This window comes from Lepisma saccharinum, chromosome 1 (genome assembly GCF_977018435.1).
Source record: "Lepisma saccharinum chromosome 1, izLepSacc3.1, whole genome shotgun sequence".
NCBI lineage: Eukaryota > Metazoa > Arthropoda > Insecta > Zygentoma > Lepismatidae > Lepisma > Lepisma saccharinum.
In genome coordinates, this window is record NC_139229.1 from 28,455,098 (window position 1) to 28,474,831 (window position 19,734).

The 19,734-nt window shown below is 39.1% G+C and overlaps 2 protein-coding genes and 1 long non-coding RNA gene across 3 annotated transcripts; 2 read left to right on the forward strand and 1 right to left on the reverse strand.

The window, feature by feature from the left end:
* Positions 1 to 507: 507 nt before the first annotated feature.
* On the forward strand, positions 508 to 5,295 carry LOC145988733 (uncharacterized). The gene is made up of 2 exons (XM_083123895.1): positions 508 to 899; positions 5,032 to 5,295. Exons 1-2 carry the CDS (start codon positions 613 to 615, stop codon positions 5,099 to 5,101), a joined length of 357 nt encoding a protein of 118 aa, XP_082980021.1. The 5' UTR covers positions 508 to 612; the 3' UTR covers positions 5,102 to 5,295.
* A 3,346-nt stretch (positions 5,296 to 8,641) lies between these two features.
* Positions 8,642 to 16,802, forward strand: LOC145988792 (uncharacterized). Its single transcript, XR_014441788.1, has 3 exons — positions 8,642 to 8,804; positions 9,692 to 9,770; positions 15,983 to 16,802. It is a non-coding gene; the product is annotated as an uncharacterized LOC145988792 (long non-coding RNA).
* Positions 16,803 to 17,010: 208 nt separating this feature from the next.
* LOC145988857 (isocitrate dehydrogenase [NAD] subunit gamma, mitochondrial-like) lies at positions 17,011 to 18,318 on the reverse strand. Its single transcript, XM_083124144.1, has one exon. The coding sequence runs from the start codon at positions 18,305 to 18,307 to the stop codon at positions 17,150 to 17,152; it is 1,158 nt and encodes a 385-aa protein (XP_082980270.1). The 5' UTR covers positions 18,308 to 18,318; the 3' UTR covers positions 17,011 to 17,149.
* Positions 18,319 to 19,734: the final 1,416 nt, after the last annotated feature.

Below are 19,734 nucleotides of genomic sequence, written 5' to 3' on the forward strand. Positions count from 1 at the left end.
CACACCAGAACAAAAATATAATCATTATTAATTATTTCACTGAAGTTATATTTTTGCAGAGCTAGTCTTTATCTTGACCTCAATCAGTTTACACGATACTACTGAAACTCTAAAGTTTAATAAAAACAAAATCGATCAGCAGAACATAGCGAAATAAAACATCCGCAGAGCTTACTTTTCATACTCAACGAAGTAGGAAACGATATGTGTCTTGTTACTGTTCGCAGTGAATTGCTTAACTATGTAAAAAAATGCTTAATGATTTTATAGAGCTTTACATCTACCGATTGAAAGTAATAAAACTAGCAACCGAAAGCCGGAACTTGTAAAACAAAGGGTATTTTTGTTTTCGATGATGTCTCAAAACTAATCAAAGCCTGTCATTTATGTTCAATGTTTGGATTATGCAAGTTAAATGTAGCGTTTCATGTTGCCTTGTTGCAACCACTTGTGAATCAGCATAAACTCCGATTTCCATGGTATTTTGTTGCGCCATGGTGTTCTTCTTTCTTGACTTTGGTGCGTGTCAAACCAAGACAGCATTCAAGTTAGACTGCTACATACTCACGACTGGTTCGTCGAAAGAGGGAGAGGTACCACAAGCTTTTTGGAATGAGGTCGTGGATTCTATTCAGTTTCGTTCTACTGACAGTGTTGGGATTACAGTTAGTCAATGGTAAAGCTAAGAAGAGCGCCAAAACAAGTTCAACCGTGCAAGATACAACCTCTGTGACAACCACACAAAAGCCCAAGACAACTGCGAAGTCGAAATCAAAGAAAACTACAACTTCCACGACCCCAGCTGCAGAAGAAGACGAGGAAGAGAGTCAAGATGACCAGGAGGATGATGAATCGAAAACAATTGAAAAACCGAAGAGGAAAACTAAAAAGATAATTCCGTGTGTATAGCTTTTTTCTTGTTCAACACTAATACCATACACCAATCATATTTATAATGTTCTCTCAACTTAAAGTTGAAATAAACCCTAGTTGCACCAGTTAAGTTTTCTTCCAAGTAATAATGATCTGATTTGTTGATGAAAAGATTGATTGATTGTTTGAATTTAAAATTTTGGGTGCGTCAGCACTTAGCCTACTTTGCACCCGTCACATGATTCGGGGTCCAGGCCCTTACCTTATCTAAAAGATAACTAAGAACACAACTGTAATGTCGGAGACTAAAATATTCCGACTTCAGTTAAAAGCTGAGACTGTAAAGGGGCACTCAGCACGAGCAAGGACAAAAAACAAGACAACACACACACACACAGTCCAATGAAGATTATACTGGCCGTAGGTGCAGACGCCAGCCTCGTTAGTTTGCAAAATGCAGGCCAGGGTGTACTACGTGGAAGTGAGGTTGACAATTGACATAGAAGGGTCACCCCCACTAATTTATTTATTTATTTGCCTCTTATTTTTTTGCGGCGGAGATTAATGCTCATGCCTCTTCTTACACTCAACCACATACAAAAATAAAACTCTAACACAAGCATTTGGTTTAATTTGATTTGATATTTAGCTTCGCTTTTCTTCCACTTTTGGCTAATCGCGACGATAAGGATAAGTGTTTATATGATGAAATTGATGAATGGGCACTCATCAAGAACATACAAGCTCAGATTCGAACTCGGAACTGCTGGCGACATATCGCGCTGTGCTAACCACTCCGCCAAGGAGGTGGGCTCAAATAGTGGGTGCCCAGGAACATCCTATCTAATATGGTGCCACTGTTGATGTTGATTGATTGATTTGGTTTTTGAAGTCCACTTTATGCACAGTGAGGCTAATTGGGACTGGACCTACAGTTTAAAGTGGGATCCGAACCACTTGTGCCTCCACCGGGTATCGAACCCAGGACCCCTTGATTACAAGACGAGGAAACTACCACTGCGCCATCGGGAAGGCTCTACTGTTGATGTTACTAGACTCCCATATCAGATGATTTCATTAAACATAACGTAACCATCAACAGTACACTGGACACTTTTTACCACATCTTCCTGTACCAGCTCAGAAGAATTTCACTAATTCAGGTACTGGTAGCAATTTTCTGCATTTACAACCGTTGAATGCTGAAAAGTTTGACAAATTTCACCATTCGCTGCGTGTAAAGTTTAACATACAATACGGTATTAAATTGCACTCAAACATTCTAACTCCAGCCAGTAAGGTACATGTAAGATATTCCATAATACAAGAAACGTAGAGAAAATCTATACTCTGTCTCGGTTATCTCTTGAGCAAGGGGAATTAAGTGGGCAGAGCGAAGCAGTACACGCTCCTGCGAAGGGTGGTAACCCCAGTCGCTATCCCTTTCCCTCTCACGTGTTCATTGGCGGATCCGTCTCGCGTTACTACTTGAACAGAGACTTGTTTTCGTTCGCTTGCTCCAGAGATAACTGGGACACATTATAGTTGACAGATAAAGGCACTATCAAAAACAAGTTTCTTTCTACATGGAATTCATAATTATGATTGATCTTAAAAGCAAGCTTGATACATCGAAAATCCTTCACACGATAAACACTTGGATAATATTCATTGTTCTCAATCAACGAACAAAATGTGAAATTGATTGATTTATTGATTTATTGACTTGGTGTTTAAGTCCACTTTTTGCACAGTAAGGCTAATCGGGACTGAACCTACAGCTTAAAGTGGGATCCGAACCATTACATACCTCCACCGGGTATCGAACCAAGGACCCCTTGATTACAAAAAGGTGAAATTTATTACACTTCTTGATAGGAAAACGAAGAAATTCTATAGAAATATATTTTTTGAAAAATATACACAAAGCTCGTGTCAGAGTAGGCGCAAATCCAAGGGCGATAGGGGCGAACGCCCCTCCAAACTGCCAATATTTTGAATATTAGAATGCCTAATATTCTTGAAGAATCAAATATTGTCTTTATCAAAAAAGTTTAACAAGCTTCAGAATATTTTCTAAAGTTTGATTCAATCAACTTTATGGTCATGACAGGCTAATGGGAACTGGACCTACAGTTTAAATTTAATCTGAACCTGAACCACTGTGCAATACGCCTCGAAAGGGGATCGATTGATTGATTTGGCGTTTTAAGTCCACTTTATGTACAGTAAGGCTAACCATCGGGACTGGACCTACAGTTTAAATTGGGATCCGAACCACTATGTGCCTCCACCGGGTATCGAACCCGGGACCCCTTGATTACAAGGCGATGACGTTACCACTGCGCCATTGGGGAGGCCCTCCAAAGGGGATCAAAACTGAGACCCTTCACTTTACTCCTCATAACTGATCGTTCAGTTTAGCGTGGCAATGGGAGGAATTATGACAAGGACCTACAATAATAACAATCTATTCCAGCCCTGGGCGCTGTAGGACGTTAGCTTGCTTTCTGTTTACAGAATGATATATAAAACAGTGCAAGTGTAGGTTAGAAATGGTTTGGCGAGGTAAGGTTCACTATTGAAATTCGCCCCTCCAAACGGTAACTTCTGCATCCGCCACTGTGACAGAGTAAGAGGAATACACTATGCTACAGTCCAGCAGAATTAACTTGAGAGAAATGGCCGCTCTGTGAGTGATGCAACTGCATTGAATTGGCTAGAGCGGGGGACTTCCCGCTGTAACTTGCCAACGGAAACTAGTGTTTTTTAACAGAGTTCCCGTTGGCCCGTTACAGCGGGAAGTCCCCCCCTCTAGCCAATTCAATGCAGTTGCATCACTCACAGAGCGGCCATTTCTCTCAAGATAATTCTCCTGGACTGGAGCTAAGTTCTCCTGGCCAAGGACCCTCAGCTATATATTTTACACTGGGTGATATTATTTACATTAAAATTGTTTATTTTTGCAAATTCTTGAAAGTCATTCCGACTTTGTAATACAGTAAAACCTCGTTAATCCGGACTAAAGGGGGGATAAGTTGACCGGTTTAACGAAAGTCGGGATTGACTGAAATAACCTAAAAGAACAGTAGAAAGTGCATTAAAACTCCGTTTATAGCAACAAAACACATTTATAATGGTGTATTTAAAGGGCATAGGCCTAAATACACTATGCAGTACAGTACAAAGTCAGTGGTTGACTGCCTTTTCTTTGGGAAATTCTCTTGTTGACTTCTACCCACATTTAAAACCTTGCATTGTGTTTTTTGGGGGGGAGTTTTGCCTGTCCGGATTAAGCGAAGTCCGGATTAACGAAGTTTTACTGTATTATTATTAATTCAGTGTTTTGACATCTACCCACACACTGATATCTCAGAACATCCAGGCTTTTCTTATTCCTCTTTTGCAAGATTAGCGCCTCTCGTTAGTACTAATCGCTGTCGAACCAGGTTTTTCACAAAACGAGAAATAGGTTTTTGAAACAAAAGTGAAATTTCAGTTTTCACGGTTTTTCGTTTCAAAAATAGTTTCTCTGATTTCGAGAAAACAGAAACTGACCAAAAATTCCAACCGTACAGTGGAATGCACAAGTATTGTTCGGTAAATTGTCCATGACTACTTTCACTAATATTTCTCTTGCATCCTACGTGCTATTAAGTAATGTATTTTACATATGCTGGTGAAGAAGTTGTCCACAGCTTGAATGTCGCTTAGTTTCAATTCTTGAAACTCTGAGTGCGCAAAACTTCGTAATACTTATGCAACCCACGCACGCTACTGATGGACAAATTCTACTCTTAGAATCAGCCGCACAGATAACAGTAGGCTAATTGTTTATCGCCAGTTTCGTTATTTTCTTTTTTTCATTCTAATGCTGTTTAAAGAATGGATTTGTACTTGTGGAGTAGATTGTCCTATGCTTATTTGTGCCTTTACTTTCAATTTTGACCTTCTCGATTTAACAAAAGTGGCAGAAAAGCGGAAGTAAAATTAAACCAATCAATCTTTCAATTTCTGAACCCCACGTTGCGGAAAACAGAATGAATAAACACGGTAATGGACAATTTACTTATTACATTGGCCTTTGGCTGTACCAACAATCGAAGCAGTTCTTGAAAGCAAAAACATATTGCAACAATTTCTCTTTCTTTGTTACAGATCCTGGAAACGCGACGATGATGATATAAGTGAACCTTTGGGTCAGTGGAAAATTTCTCGACGCTTTTAAAGGAAGAGAAAGTGCCACAGAATCAAACCCGACAGTCGGCATTCTATTTGGATGTGCCAGAATTTTTCATAATTACAATATGTTAGAGTAATTAATTTTAAAATGCTAATAGCGTGCAAATAAAATGTATCTTTGATTAGAGTAATTAATTTTAAAATGCTAATAGCGTGCAAATAAAATGTATCTCTGATTTTATATGACTGAATTTCATTTTTTAACCTTACACAGACAGACAGACACACACACATACACACACATATCATGAAAAATTTCTCTACTTCTTGTAATCTTATTTGCATTTAATTTAAATCATGACTCGTTCAATTAAATTTCCGAAGGAATCCAGTTATGATATCTTGTTGTATCTAGGGTGTTCGAGAAAATGCACATAAGTCACAAGCTGCGATTTTCGGTTGCCTTCTCTTGTTGTTCTAGTGTCTCTTAAATTAAATATTATAAGTAAAAAATACATAGAGCATTTGTAAAGATTCTAATTACTGCTGATGCAACATGTATTTCATGTCTGTGATGTCTGCTATTAGAAGAAAAAAAAACATTAAAAAGATGTCTGCTGTAAAATTGTATTTCTTGACTTAAGTTCTTTTTCCCCGAACACCCTAGAGATTACTGAAAACGTGTTCTTGTAAGTTAAAAAGTACAGTATGGAAATTCAGTAAAAGGTTTGTGCTACTGCGCATGCGTTATAGAGTTTTCACACAAAACACTAAAAAAAAAAATCTCAACAAGCAATAATATACATATGAAAAGAACATTCGTATAATGCTTAATTTATTTTCGTAATCATGGAACAATTAGATCTGACTATACCGCGTTTGTTACAACCTGTCCCGGTTCCCGCGTTAGTTGCTCCCTGGCTTTTCTCGGTGCTGGGGAAAGTCAAAGCCAGGCAGCCAATTAAAATACGCAACGTCGCAACAACGTCTACGTAAGCGCCTCTCTTCTGGCTTCCATTCGCTCCTCGCTGCCCAGCAGACGATTTTTTCCTCGTTTCTCATTGGCACCGAAACTGTCGAGCGCTCCCTAGCGCGGGAAAGGGGACAGGTTGTAACAAACGCGGTATAGTATAGTGGGATCCATGAGTATTACCGTGCAAATTGTCCACGACTATTTTCATTAATTTTTCTCTTACATCCTATGTGTCTTTAAGCGATGGATTTTTATGTATGCTGGTGCAGAAGTTATCAACAGCTTGTTTTGAGTTTTTTTTTAATTCTTAAAGCTCTTATTGGGTCAAATAAAGTGCACGAACATGGTGATGGACAATTCGCACGGTAATACTCATGGATCCCACTGTACCTTACAAGATGAAGTTGACTTTTGAAGCACCAAAATACAAGAAGTAACTAATTATACAGGGTGTCATATACAGATTCATATAGAGGACATCAAAACAAACAACTTTTCTGAGTAACATTTTTCTTGTTGGTGCGTCGATTCGACGCTACAGCCGTTCAAAAAAGACCGTTTTGCCGCCGGGATGCTGGCAACCCAACACAACATTTGATCGTATCTGTGACGTCATTTCCTGCGGCGAAACAGCTCACGGCAGGATTGCAAAGATCACACAAATTTTGTGAAAAATGACAAACTACCAATAACATTATTAACTGTAAAACGAAGCGAGAAACGCGTCCAGCAGTCCGAACATCATATCCTACCAGCCAGAAGATCAGCAGTCATCTCAGGGAAAGGGGGAAGAGAACCAAAGATATGAGAAATGGTAAAAACGTATTCAAAATGAAGTGTCCATATCGGATTTTATCTCAGCCTACGTATCAAATATCAACAACAATAAATTTTATTGGACTTGCAGCTTACATGTGGCTGTTTACGCCCAGCTACATGTCAAATATTTGCAAATCTCGTTGTAAGGTTGATATCTACAGGTTTGTCCATATGCCTTGTGGTACTTTAGTGCTGATAACGGAAGTATCCGAAGTTCACGTTGTTACATTACGGCTAAAACACGTACAACCACAGTAACAATCTAATTATGAATCAGTAGCAAATATACTGCCCTGTTCACAGTTGCAAACTATTACATGTGTATCCGGTGCATAGATAAACACAGTCGTCGGAGAGCTTGTTTTATTACTACTTATATCCCTGTATTTTCAACCATTTTTGCCACTTGCCCCATAATGCCCTGAATATACGTTATATTATGTGTTGCTTAACTTTGGAATTTTGAGTTCTTTCATTTCTATTTTGTCATCTGATCAGTGTGTCACAGACAACTAGTATCAGAAGAACGAAGTGGATAGACTAAATTGTAGATGCCAACTTGGTAACTAGATTTACAAATATTTGACATGTAAGCTGAGACAAAATTCGATATGACCACTTCCACTTGAATTTTATTTTCTTTCTACCATTTTCCGTATCGTTTGTTTACTTCCTGTTAGGTTACAGAACGTGTTTTCTCGCTTTGTTTTAAGGTACATAATGTGTCATTTTTCACAGAATATGAGTGTTCCTGGTAACCCTGAAACGCATCGCTTCACGACGGGATATGACGTCACAAATGCAATCAAATGTTGTGTTGGGTTGCCAGCATTCAGGCGGCAAAATGGCCTTTTTTGAACGACTGTAGCACCGAAACTACGCACCAACGAGAAAAATGTTACTGAGAAAAGTTGTTTGTTTTGATGTCCTCTATACGTTTCCGTGGTCCGTGGGCGCCATTAAAATGACACCATGTATATTCTATTCATCTGTATGTCAGTTTTTTTTTCTTTTGGTACTTAACCAATTTGAGGATAATTTTCAGGGTATGAAGGAAATCAAAGGAGTGAGACTTATAATGTCAACTCAATAATTAATTCAAAAATTTACATTACACCTGCGATTTTTGTATTTCTTATGTGTAACTATTCCCTTAGGTTTATCAATTAATCGCACAACGCACAGCGGCTGTATTATTTTAGTTACTTGTATACTATGTATTATTCCATAGAGTTTGCATTAAATATGACTCTCATATAATGTAGCGCTGTTCAATCTTTCCATCCATGAAACCAACATAAAAACTTTTCGAACTATTTGACACAGATCTTCAATGTTTTGGGGCAAATAAAACTGGCATTTTTATCACAAAAATGTTTAAAATGAGGAAATATATCCACATAATAAAGGAATATTCAACCCAGAATGACATTAAATTATCTGTGGAGTTTAATTTTGATATTTGTCAGTGTTATCTTAGAACGGAACCACAGGTAAACGTGATATACGCTATTCTTATTATACGTTATACGTTAAATACGTTTATCTGTGACTCAACTGTTAGAAGATATTCTTTATCGACAACACGCGCATATAAGATTTTTTTAAAAAATGGTATGTACACATAAAAATGAAGTCAGGAGCGATTGGTATAACGGATGAGCGTAAATAAAAAAAAATAATTGAGTACTATACGGGTCATATACCTCGACAACAATAGAAGTGACATTAAAATCCGTGAAATGTTTTTAGGGGTAATATAAACAGTTCTTTTTCACTTTTTAATTACATACTCGAAGGTACGCACATGTCACTGGAAGAGTAAACGAGATATTGCTGATACAGAGAAGACATTGCAAGAATGATCTTAACAATTCACTTCGCAGTTATAATATTTATTGTTTTCACACCACTAAATGCCATGAATAAGAACAAATGTACCGTTTTTGGAAAACAGGTAAGTCACAACATTCCTTATAACATAGTGTATTTCGTTTCCTGGTTTGTTAAGTTGCTGTTTTAAGTCCATTTTATGCTCAGATAGGCTAGATAGGCTAATCGGGACTGGACCTACAGTTTAAAGTGGGGTCCGAACCGAACCACTCTGTGCCTTCACCGGGTATCGAACCCGGGACACCTTGATTACAAGGCGGCGACGGTTTCTTTCCTAATAATTACACTACTATTATCCGAAACTCGTATGTAGTCGTCTGTGATGTTCCGGACGAGCATGTTTGTTGGGATCTATTTAGAATTCCAAAACATAAGACGTACAAAACAAGATAACCAAGAAACTACATTTATACTTAATACTGTTTAAAAATGATTTCGTGCCGTTTCACTTCTTATTAACTTATAATGGTAGTATTCGACCTAGAAATTTAACGTACGATGTTTGAAACGTTATAACTAAATATGAAACAATGATACCAAACGAATAATTGTAGAAGATCCTAAGTATTCTTGAACACATTGGTAACAAGTGTTACAGTGTGCAATGTAATCACGTAAACGGAACAAATGTACAAAAGTGGAATTTTTTTTTCTGAACAGAACTTCAATAAATAGTAAAGGTATTGAAACGAGCATGTGTTTCCTTCCTTCCAATTTTTCATCGAACTCAAACATCCAGTTTCGCTTGTTCATATTACTAAAACAACTCGTACATCGCTACGAACTAATTCTCACAGGAGCTCTTCTACAGCTTATAAATCACTATACTAATATTTTAATTGTCAATTCAAACATCAGTTTCCACCACAGATAATTGCTTTAAAATTGAGAAACGAAATTGATATATCTCAGATCTTTCTTTTAGTTTTCATTTTTTCAAAAAAATTACAGTGCAAGACAACGGAAGAATGCTGCGAAAAGCACTACAAGTGTCGAAGAGTAGTAACGCAGAAAGGCACCGTATGCTGGCGTAAGTATTGCAAAAAAATATATTATATATGTATCAATTAATTTAGGATAATTGCGGTGGAGTCAAAATTGGGGAAAATTGCGATCATTTCTTGGAAAATGCATTTTTAAAAGTTACAGGTAGGACAATTACGAAGATTTGACTTACTCTGAATGGTGACAAACAAGCCCCATTCACGAAACGTTGCAATCTGACCAGAAATTTAGAATATTCAGTTGGGTATGAAATTACATATGCAACTGTACAATTTATTTCCAACAAACTTGGATGAATTCTAGCGAAAATAATATTAATAATATATATATTATAATATTATTGATTAAACCAATTCCCCATGACAGAACTTTCGATAGTTACCTGTTATCCTCGAAATCAATTATTCTTTTTTTAAAAAATGTAGTATCAGCAGTTATGTTATAAACTGGAATCGGTTGTCTATGGTTATACGTGATATATATCTTATAAAGTATATACCTCCCTTACAGGAACGGCGCTACAGGGGGGCTGAAGCCCCCCAAAACAGGTCTCAGCCCCCTCCCTAGATCTTTGTAGTACGATAAACGCATTTTGACCGAAAACTTACATGTATATTTTCCATTATAAAACTTCAATTCGGGCAAGTACAATGCTCAAGTAGCTTTTCTATTTTGGTTAGGTTGCTTTATTACGATGCGTTCTAAAATCAAAAAGGGGGCCAGCTGTGGTCACTGAAGCACTGAGCATTTGATACTAAGTAATTAGCTAATCATGAGTCGACAAACTTGCTACGTAATCTATTGCCTGCCTGGTAGGTGGACGTGTTCAGTGGCTTGGAGATTGTTCTTTAATTGTTGGCATATACAGCTAAATGAGCACATAGCCTCTAAAAATCATATCGCTATATTTCGAAATAGTCTAACAGGTGTGACAACATTATTTTTTACAAGTAGGTCGACGTTCAACATCTAAAGAAGCGGTATGTTTATTTTCGGTTTGTTAGTTCCTCATTCGAGTACCGACAATTGCACAAGTGTTCTCACTGGTTTCATCGTTACACTCGTATCTATCCTTATCGCTGCAAATACGATGCTAATGGAATCAAAGAGTACACAAACTACCTAATTCTTAAATGCTAAGAATTGGAAATATTAAAGAAAAATAATATTTGATTTGATTTATTTTACTTCGCTTCTTGTGCCACTTTTGGCTAATTTGCGCAGATGGGGATGAGTGATGATATGATGAAATTGATGAATAGACATCACAAACGTCCATTCCCAAGCCAGGATTCGAACCCCTGGCCTCGCAGCGCGATGTGCTAACCAATCCACCACAGGGGCCGGCTGGAAATATTAAAATTGGGCTCCCAGTGCCGACAGTCTAGTAATAAAACTGCTGTTCTAAGATGTCCCGGGTTCGATCTCAGGTGTAGGTAACATTTCATTAAGTGGTTCGGATTCCACTAGAAGCTGTAGCTCTCGTCCTGATTAGCCTCTGTGCATATAGTTAACCTCAATACAAATCCATCAACTAATCATTGCAATACGGTGCGAAAATCAGCACGCTTGGGCAATTTTATTGCTCACAGTCCTAATCCTACATGTTCATTAATTATCATTTGTGAGGTTCGAAAATAATTTCTGCAGTACCGCCACAGTGGTCAAATTTGATCCCGTATAGGAGAATCAATCTTTGAACCACATCTAAAGCTATTGATCCAATTCTGATAAGTATGCATAACTTATTCTGAAATAAAATTATAATCTTCGGCAGTTATTTTCTCTAATCAAAGTGCCCAGTTCAAGAGTTGCAACTATATTCATTGCTTTATGTCAATGTATTTGTCTCCTAGTGGAGGTGAATTTGTAGTGAAAATATTTTTGTTCCTTGAGTGTGGCACCTCATTTCTCGCATCCTCCCCATTTTTAGCCCCACGTTCTGAATTCTAGTCGTCATGGCAAAGAAAATGATATCATTAACACACTTTCTATTCAAAAATGGTATTGTTTATTTGATGCCTTCTTTATTAAGTTAGTGCCGCTTTTCTGAAGCACGAAAAGCTACAATCTTTTGCCGCTCCCTATGTTGTGATTGGACAATGTAGAGTTAATGGCTCTCTATGAGGCAGAAGGGAACTCAAAATAAAGACCCTTCAGCAGCTGCTTGCACTCGCTGAAGCATTCAAAATTGCCTTTTACGAACTTTATAACCTTTGTGCTATTGAAATGTGCATACCCCATCAACGGTAAATCAAGTGTTACCTTCGCAATCGAACTGGTAACGAGAGGTTGAGTGCTCTATCTATTCTGTCCTTTGAAGAGCTTGCAAAATCTTTGGATTTAAACAAGGTTGTAGCTGCTCATAAAAGCAGATGAATCTTATAGTATTTCTTACCGTGGTTCGTTTTCTCATTTTAGCAAAATAGTACTCACACTCTTTACACATAAATAGTATTACGTGTAGTCAGTGCCGGATCTACAAGCCTTGGGCCCCCCCGCAAAATATTACCAAAGCCCCCCCTACCTACACCCACACGCACCCACCCAACTCAAAATTTTTAAATGAGAAGGGGGTTGGTTATTTGATTGTACACTGTTTTCTTACACCTGGAAAATAATAGGTACGTTTGTTACAATCATGCAGTCGTAAATTTTCCTGATTAAAGATTGGTTGAAGGAACCTTTACCCTGGCATTTCTCGTGAAATTCTAGCCTGACTGCCACGTGGGAAATCTGGGGTGGGTGATCTAAGGTAGGAATTTTTCCGGCTTTGTTCTCGTATAAAGCAGCTCTAGGGCCCACCCAGTCTCAAATCAAATGGTATCGGGGGGAGGTAAAGGCGGTCGCAGCGTGGTGCTGATCACATCACCTCCAAGATGGCCGACATCGAAAATATGTGGGGCCCTACCCAACTCCCCCCATTCACTAAATGTGCCTTCATGGCACGGTGCTATATGCATAGGGAACTTTAGCTTCACCTGTATATATTGCATTCCTTTCTGTACCCCTGTGTAACTACGTTTATTTTTTACATACACGAACCCTCTACTATGTCACTAGCTGAGGACCCCCTAAAAGCTCACATGTCTCCGGGCCCCCCAACCTGCTCCGCACTGCGGGTTTTTGCGGCTTGTAGATCCAGCACTGCGTGTAGTATCTATACATATATCCAGCGAGTTGATAATGAGTGTAGTTTTTATGGTGTATTTTATACTGTTCATATGAATAGTAAGTCTATGATATTATTCCACTCAATAATGGCTTAGGAACAGAAAACAATATAATTATTGCATTGTATTTCACGTTGATTAGTGACTAAAATAAATTTTGTATATTATGGGACAAAATGCAACATCTCGGTTCTGATTTGTTCTGATGCAAAATATGTCACTGGTAAAATTATACGGTAGTAAAGTTTTAAGTTAATACCTTTCAGCCGGTATTACTTAGCCCCCCGAGAATTTGAGTTCGAAATCTGTAGACCCCCCCCCCACTCATTTCAGGCTGGCGCCGTCACTGCTCCCTTATGGCGTAGTGGTAACGTCGTATCAAGGGGTTCCGGGTTCGATACCAGGTGGAGGTACATAGTGGTTCGGACTTCACTTTAAACTTTACGTCCGGTCCAGATTAGCCTATGTGTGCATAAAGTGAACTTGAAAAAAAAACTAACTGAATGTAAGGTATATTACAGTTTTGACATCCTACTATCCCGTGCCGTATTATGATTAGATAAATTAACTAAAAATATATATTTTAAGCCCCCCACCAAATTAAATAAAGACAAGCGCATCAATTAGTGTCACTTCAGAAAAAGAAACTGATATCCTACTGAAAGTTATTTGGAAACAATTACAAACCGTAGATGCCCATGGAGATTATAATCACCCCATATCTTCCAGTATAGCACCTTAGGTTTCCCGTCCAATGGGCGTACACCAAATTGCCAACCCCACTTCCACGTAGTGCACCCTGGGCTGCATTTTGCAGACTAACGAGGCTCTGGCGTCTGGCCTCACAGCCAGTATAATCCTCTGTGGGGCTTTTCTTGTCCTCATTGTGTGCTGAGTGTCTCTTTATACAGACTTAACTTTTAACCCAAATAAGAATATTTTAGTCTTCCGACATTACAGTTGTTCTATTTCAGTTATGGACCCAGTATAATGTGACGGGTGCGAAATAGCATAAGTGCTGACGCACCCAAAATATCAAATTCAATCAATCAAACCTGTCCAACGTGCGAAGTAAAATAAGTCAAACCGCAATTGTCTGTGGGACTTTACATTTTAAACTACTTTGATCGCAATTGTCCGTGGTCGGACACCGTACCAATGGTCTCCGGGGCAGAGAGTATATATAAGTCCTGTAAATTATTATTATTAAATCAAGAATAATTTTAGTAATGGAACTTCGAACCAACAAGTTAAGATGCTTACAACTTTTGAATAGTCTGCTTTTATGTTAATGCATGTATTTTTCTTTCCCGTGAAAGAATACAATGGCGAAGTGGAAAAGACAATCAAAACGATAACCGTTCTTTTATTGACAAAAGCTCGTCGCCGGTGTACGTAATATTTTGATCATTTGAACAATGCAGTTACAAGTAACAGTTGCATTTCTTGGGTAATTCTAACTGTAACTTACTACTTTCAAACGTAAGTAACTGTAACTGTAATAGGGTTACTTTTTGCAACAGAAGTAACGTGTTCATCAGTTACTTTTATAGTTACTTTACGACACTTAAATTGTTAACTTGAAAATTTGTAACGTAGGAAAAGAGCTAAATTTGGCTACTCTGTTACCAACCAGGCATCTTCTCTGGATGGTAGGGTGAAAGGATTTTCGTTGAATCGCTTCAGGCAAGGCAGCTAGACATGGGTGCATGCTAATCTTAGATTGCATGCTTTATTGCAATACGTCATTTCTAAATACGCACGAAGATTCAGTGTTTTAGAGGATTTCTGCATTCATTTTGAACATGGTAGTCGAGATAGCAAGAAGTAATTGTTCAATATGAGCAAATGTTTTAAGTGTATGCATGCATACATAGAGTAAAATAAAATTAATGATCATTTACACAAAGCTGATTCCTTGTTCCATCATTTTCGGTTGTTATAACATAAATACTATAAAAAGGTAAAGGTAAAGGTAAAGTGTTCCCCTGTGCATAGCACCACGCCATGAAGGCGTATAGGGGGTGTGGGGGTAACGCCCCACACTTTCTTGATCCGGTCGTGAGTGGGGGTGATGTGATCAGCATCACGCCCCTGACCGCCTTTACCCCCAAGGGTTTCCACGTTTTTCGACGCTGGGTGGGCGCCGGGGCCGCTTCCACCGTTAGAAAAGTTCCCGGATTTGAACCGGCCGGGGATCGAACCCGGGACCTTTAGCATGGTAGTCAGACGCGTTACCGACTGAGCCACCGCGGCCATCATAAATACTATAAAGTATATGAAATATGGTTACATTATGTACCAGCAGTGCCCCCGCACTATGCTAAACTTTATCTACAAAGGAAAATATATTGTCCTTGCCCCGCCAGTTTTAGCAATTTGTTCCCCGGTTTTGGGACCCAATCGCCGCCACTGTGTACCAGAAACATAAATATAAAAACATGTAAGTCTTCATATCCTGTACAATAAGTATAATGATCACTGATGTGTGCAATTTATTTGTAGGAAAATTTACAGAAGGAAGTAACGGTAGAAGTAACTTATATTTACTTTTCAAGTACCACTAAATGTAACTGAGTTACTTTTCAAGTACCAGTAAACGTAACTGAGTTACTTCTTTAAACGAGTAAGTGTAATTTAGTGGATCAAAAATCCACTAATCCGAACACTGCAATATTTCAGGTTAGCATTTCATGCAATTTGGTGCCACTGTGGTAATATCTATACATACGTGAGCAGTGGCGGCGATTAGGTGGGAGGTTTGCCCATGCACTGTAGCATCATAATGCTAAGCCTTGTCTACCAAGAGAAAGTAAACATTCATTGCCCCTTCATTTTTGGCACCCTATCGCCGCTACTTTACGTGAGTAATGGTCCTTAAAATACTAAAGATCAAACACACAGGTGACGTATTGACAAGACGGATATTAATTTTTTAAAAGTACTTTCCCAAGTGGAAAAATTCTGCACATTAGCCTATACGATTTCTAGCTTATTGCAGTTGCTTTATGGATATTTTACAATCTACAAAATTAACGGTAACAATTACAATAATCTATTTCAGCACTTCCATGGTGGGAAACTACGACGTCAACTCCATTCGCTACTCAGATCCCTTAGTTGAGGAAAGGAAGTTCGAAGCAAGGAAGCCGATAAGAGATCATGATACCAAAATAAATAGCCAAGTTTATTCAGAACACTATAACTCATTTCAATGCGTACATTCCCACACTTACTTGTTAGTGGGTTCACAGCAATGGCGAAAGCATGGTTTCAAAGGCACAATTTTGCATCTAGACATTGTTTTCGCAACCAGCAGGAAAGTATGAAATCCAGAATGGCAAGTGCCACAAAGTTGCTGTTGTTTCACATGTCTGCTGGACACACGCACATATACATACATGAAGTGATAAGGAAAAACATGTAACATTTTCACTTCTAACTCTCTCTGCTTGGATTCTCAGTAATTAATACAGCACATTGATGTAAAGGATCTGGCGTTATTTCCCTTACGACTTTTGTAACTTTTACCTTCAGTATATTTTTATGCGTTAATATTCCTAGTATATGATTTGAGGTGTAAGTGAGAGATCATTTTGAATTTTAAATCTTGCACTTTAAATACACTATTTCAAGAGAATGGATAGCTATTAAGTTGTCGATGCATGAATAACATGGTCAACACTACGGAGGTTGCAATCAGGCACCATGTAAGAACACTTCGTAAACTAAAATAAATATTATATTGTATGCTTAAATAAGCTGGTAATACATTTTTATCTAAACGTGAATTATCCAATCTCAACAAATTAGAGTACAAATTTGCATATACGTTCGCAAGAGAAGGCACTTTCCCTCTGGAAAATATATGTCACCGTAAAATTATTATTACACACATATAATTTTATTTCAGTCACAGTAGTTTATGCTAATTATTTAAAGGTGTTGCAGGAGGATGGTAACTTCAAACTGAAGGAGTATTTTTTGAGGGAGCGACACTATTATAGGGGAAAATATGTCTCGTTTGTCCCTCCCTGGAAAAAATCCTGCGGACATCCATGCAAATTTGTATTAATATTAAAACGAATCGGCCAAATTTCAATATATTTGTGTATATTTATTTATTTATTTCACTTCCTAGTAATATTGCTTAAAAAATTCCGAAATACAGGATCAAGTGTTACACAGTTAAAACCGGCGACACATGTTTACTTGATGGTTGTGTCGTAATCTAGTCGCTTCCATGATCAGTCCTGTTCCCACCACGCGGCTTCTCCCTCATGTAGGCTCGAGTATGTTTAATAATGTTCAAAACGACGTCAGAAGTTGTCGCCGTTCCCTGTATGTCAGACGTGTGAACGCGGTCCTGGTTGACGGTCTTCTCAACCGCCTGCGAAATGACTTCGGCGTGGTAGGAATGTCCCAGATGCCTCAGCAAATCCACGGAAGCGTTCAACATGCAGACGGGGTTGGCTATGTCGAGTCCTGCGATCGCCGTTCCCGTGTACCTGGACCCGGGCTCGAACATTGCATACTGTCTCCCGTAATTCTTTCCAGAGACCAGTCCCGGTCCACCGATCATCCCGCATAAGACATTGGCAACGATGGATCCGTACAGATTGGTCGAGAGCAGGACGTCGAACTCGTTGGGGTTCTTCACGAGCTGCATGCAGCAGTTGTCGATGATGATATTGTCCTGTTGGATGTCCGGGTACTCCTTGGCAACCTTCTCTGCAGTTTTCAGAAACGTCCCATCCGAGAGCTTCATGATGTTTGCCTTGTGGACAACCGACACCTTCTTCCTGCCATGTTTCCGTGCGTACTCAAAGGCGTACCGTGCGAATCTATCGGTGTTCTTTTCTGTGATTATCTTGAGCGACTCTATGACTCCCGGCACGGCCTCGTGCTCCAGAGTCGAGTACTCCCCCTCTGTGTTCTGGCGAATCACGACGACGTCTATGTTATCATGGCGAGAGGGCACGCCTGGGAATGACTTGCAGTGTATGACGTAAACGTAGAGGTCCAGCTCCGTTCGCAACGCTAGATCTCGCGACCATACGCTCGGATTCATGCTCTTCGTCTCGACATTGCCCTTGATGGCGACGCCGTTTCTTCGGATGGACGTGATCGCGTACATCACCTGCTCGTTGCTCTCCTCCGAAATGTCGATCGTGACTTCTTCGAAATCAACAGGTGCTCCGACGAACCTGAACACTTCCTTCACGTATCCCATGAGCTCCGGTCCAACTCCCGAACCAGGTAGCATGGTTACCGTGTCTCTTCCTCCATATTTGGCATTTGGGACCCACGGAGTCTGAGAGTAGGAGCGAGCGTGGAAGATTTTGGCCTGGCGGAGTCTGTAAGCTACTCTTCCAAGCAGAGCACTCATGTTTTCGAAACCATAAACGCTAATTTCGACCTAGGCTGACTTCACATCCAATTCCCGGCTGCAAAAACGGAGAATAAATATGGTGAAACGAACCAGTCAAAATTCACTGCAGCACCTTGAAAGCCCAACAAAACCCGTAGGTAGAGACATTTGTATTCCCAGGCTCCGTAGCTTGCTGCAAGCCCAATGGCATCAACTACCTCCGCTAAGAAACCTGGGAATATAAATGCATCTGACTGAACAAGTAGGCGTATACTAAGGGTTACTGTTTCAGTATAAAACTGGAGTGAGTTGGAGCACTTAAAACTTCTGTGTAGAGTAATGACTCAAATGAAGCAGAATAAATGGCTTTACAGTGTCAATAACAATAGTGGCCGACCTCCGCGATGGAGTGGTTAGCACACCGCGACCTGGGCATGAATGCTCTTTCATCAATTTTATCATATCATCACTCATCCTCATCTTCACGATTAGCCAAAAGTAGCAGAAAAGCGAAGTAAAATCAAACAAATCAATTATATCAACAAAAATAGTGGAGATGTACTCTTATAGTACCCACTAGGCAGCAAAAATTTTCAAATGGAAGTATTGATTTAATCTTAGCTTCAAATTTTTAAAAACCCAGCGCAGCTTTTGCCTCTGAATTAGACTTACATAGGACAAATCGGAACGACTTGAGATGACCGGACCCTTCTCCGATTTTCTTCATATTTGGCATACTCAGTAATTGAGGCCTCCTAATCACGAATCTGAAGTTAAAATTTGTCGGAAACGTCTAGATATTGCAAAATAAGCGAAAATAAGGCGTTAGTTTTCGTAATGGAAACAGTAGATTTTCGCGAAATTTTTTGTTTCTCAACCAAATATATTTATTCCTGATACTACCACGACACCAAATTTTAACTATGTTTGCCTAACCTAACCGAAATAACCTAACCACGCGCCAATGGTTCGTGGGGCTAGCGCCAATGGTTCGTGGGGCTAGCGCCAATGGTTCGTGGGGCTAGCGTCAATGGTTCGCAATTTATAGACGTGACTGACAATTTTTAACTTCAGATTCGCGATTAGGAGGCCTCAATTAGTGAGTATGTCAAATATGAAGAAAATCGGAGAGGGGTCCGGTCATATCAAGTCATACCGACAAATCATTTCAGAACATTTGGACTAAGAGTGAAACTAAAACATTTCCATAGCTATGACAAACCCCCTCCCAAAAAAATGAAATTACGAAGAACCTGATTCATTGGTAGATAGTCAAATACATACATACATGATATATCCATAATCAAGGAGATAGTCTCTGCAAGGGTAAAACTTACAAAATAAAAACTATCGCAGAATTTGCACACACCAAATTGGAAGCAAATAACTGATAGGAACACGGGATCAAATACACAACCTACTCAAATTTCAAACGGTTCATGAAA

What these genes read in the sequence shown, in the direction of transcription:
- LOC145988733 (XM_083123895.1), top strand. Translation starts at nt 613, where the DNA reads ATGAGGTCGTGGATTCTATTCAGTTTCGTTCTACTGACAGTGTTGGGA. An exon ending in AAAACTAAAAAGATAATTCC is followed by an intron (nt 900 to 5,031) that starts GTGTGTATAGCT and finishes TCTTTGTTACAG; the next exon opens with ATCCTGGAAACGCGACGATG.
- LOC145988857 (XM_083124144.1), bottom strand. Translation starts at nt 18,307, where the DNA reads ATGAGTGCTCTGCTTGGAAGAGTAGCTTACAGACTCCGCCAGGCCAAA.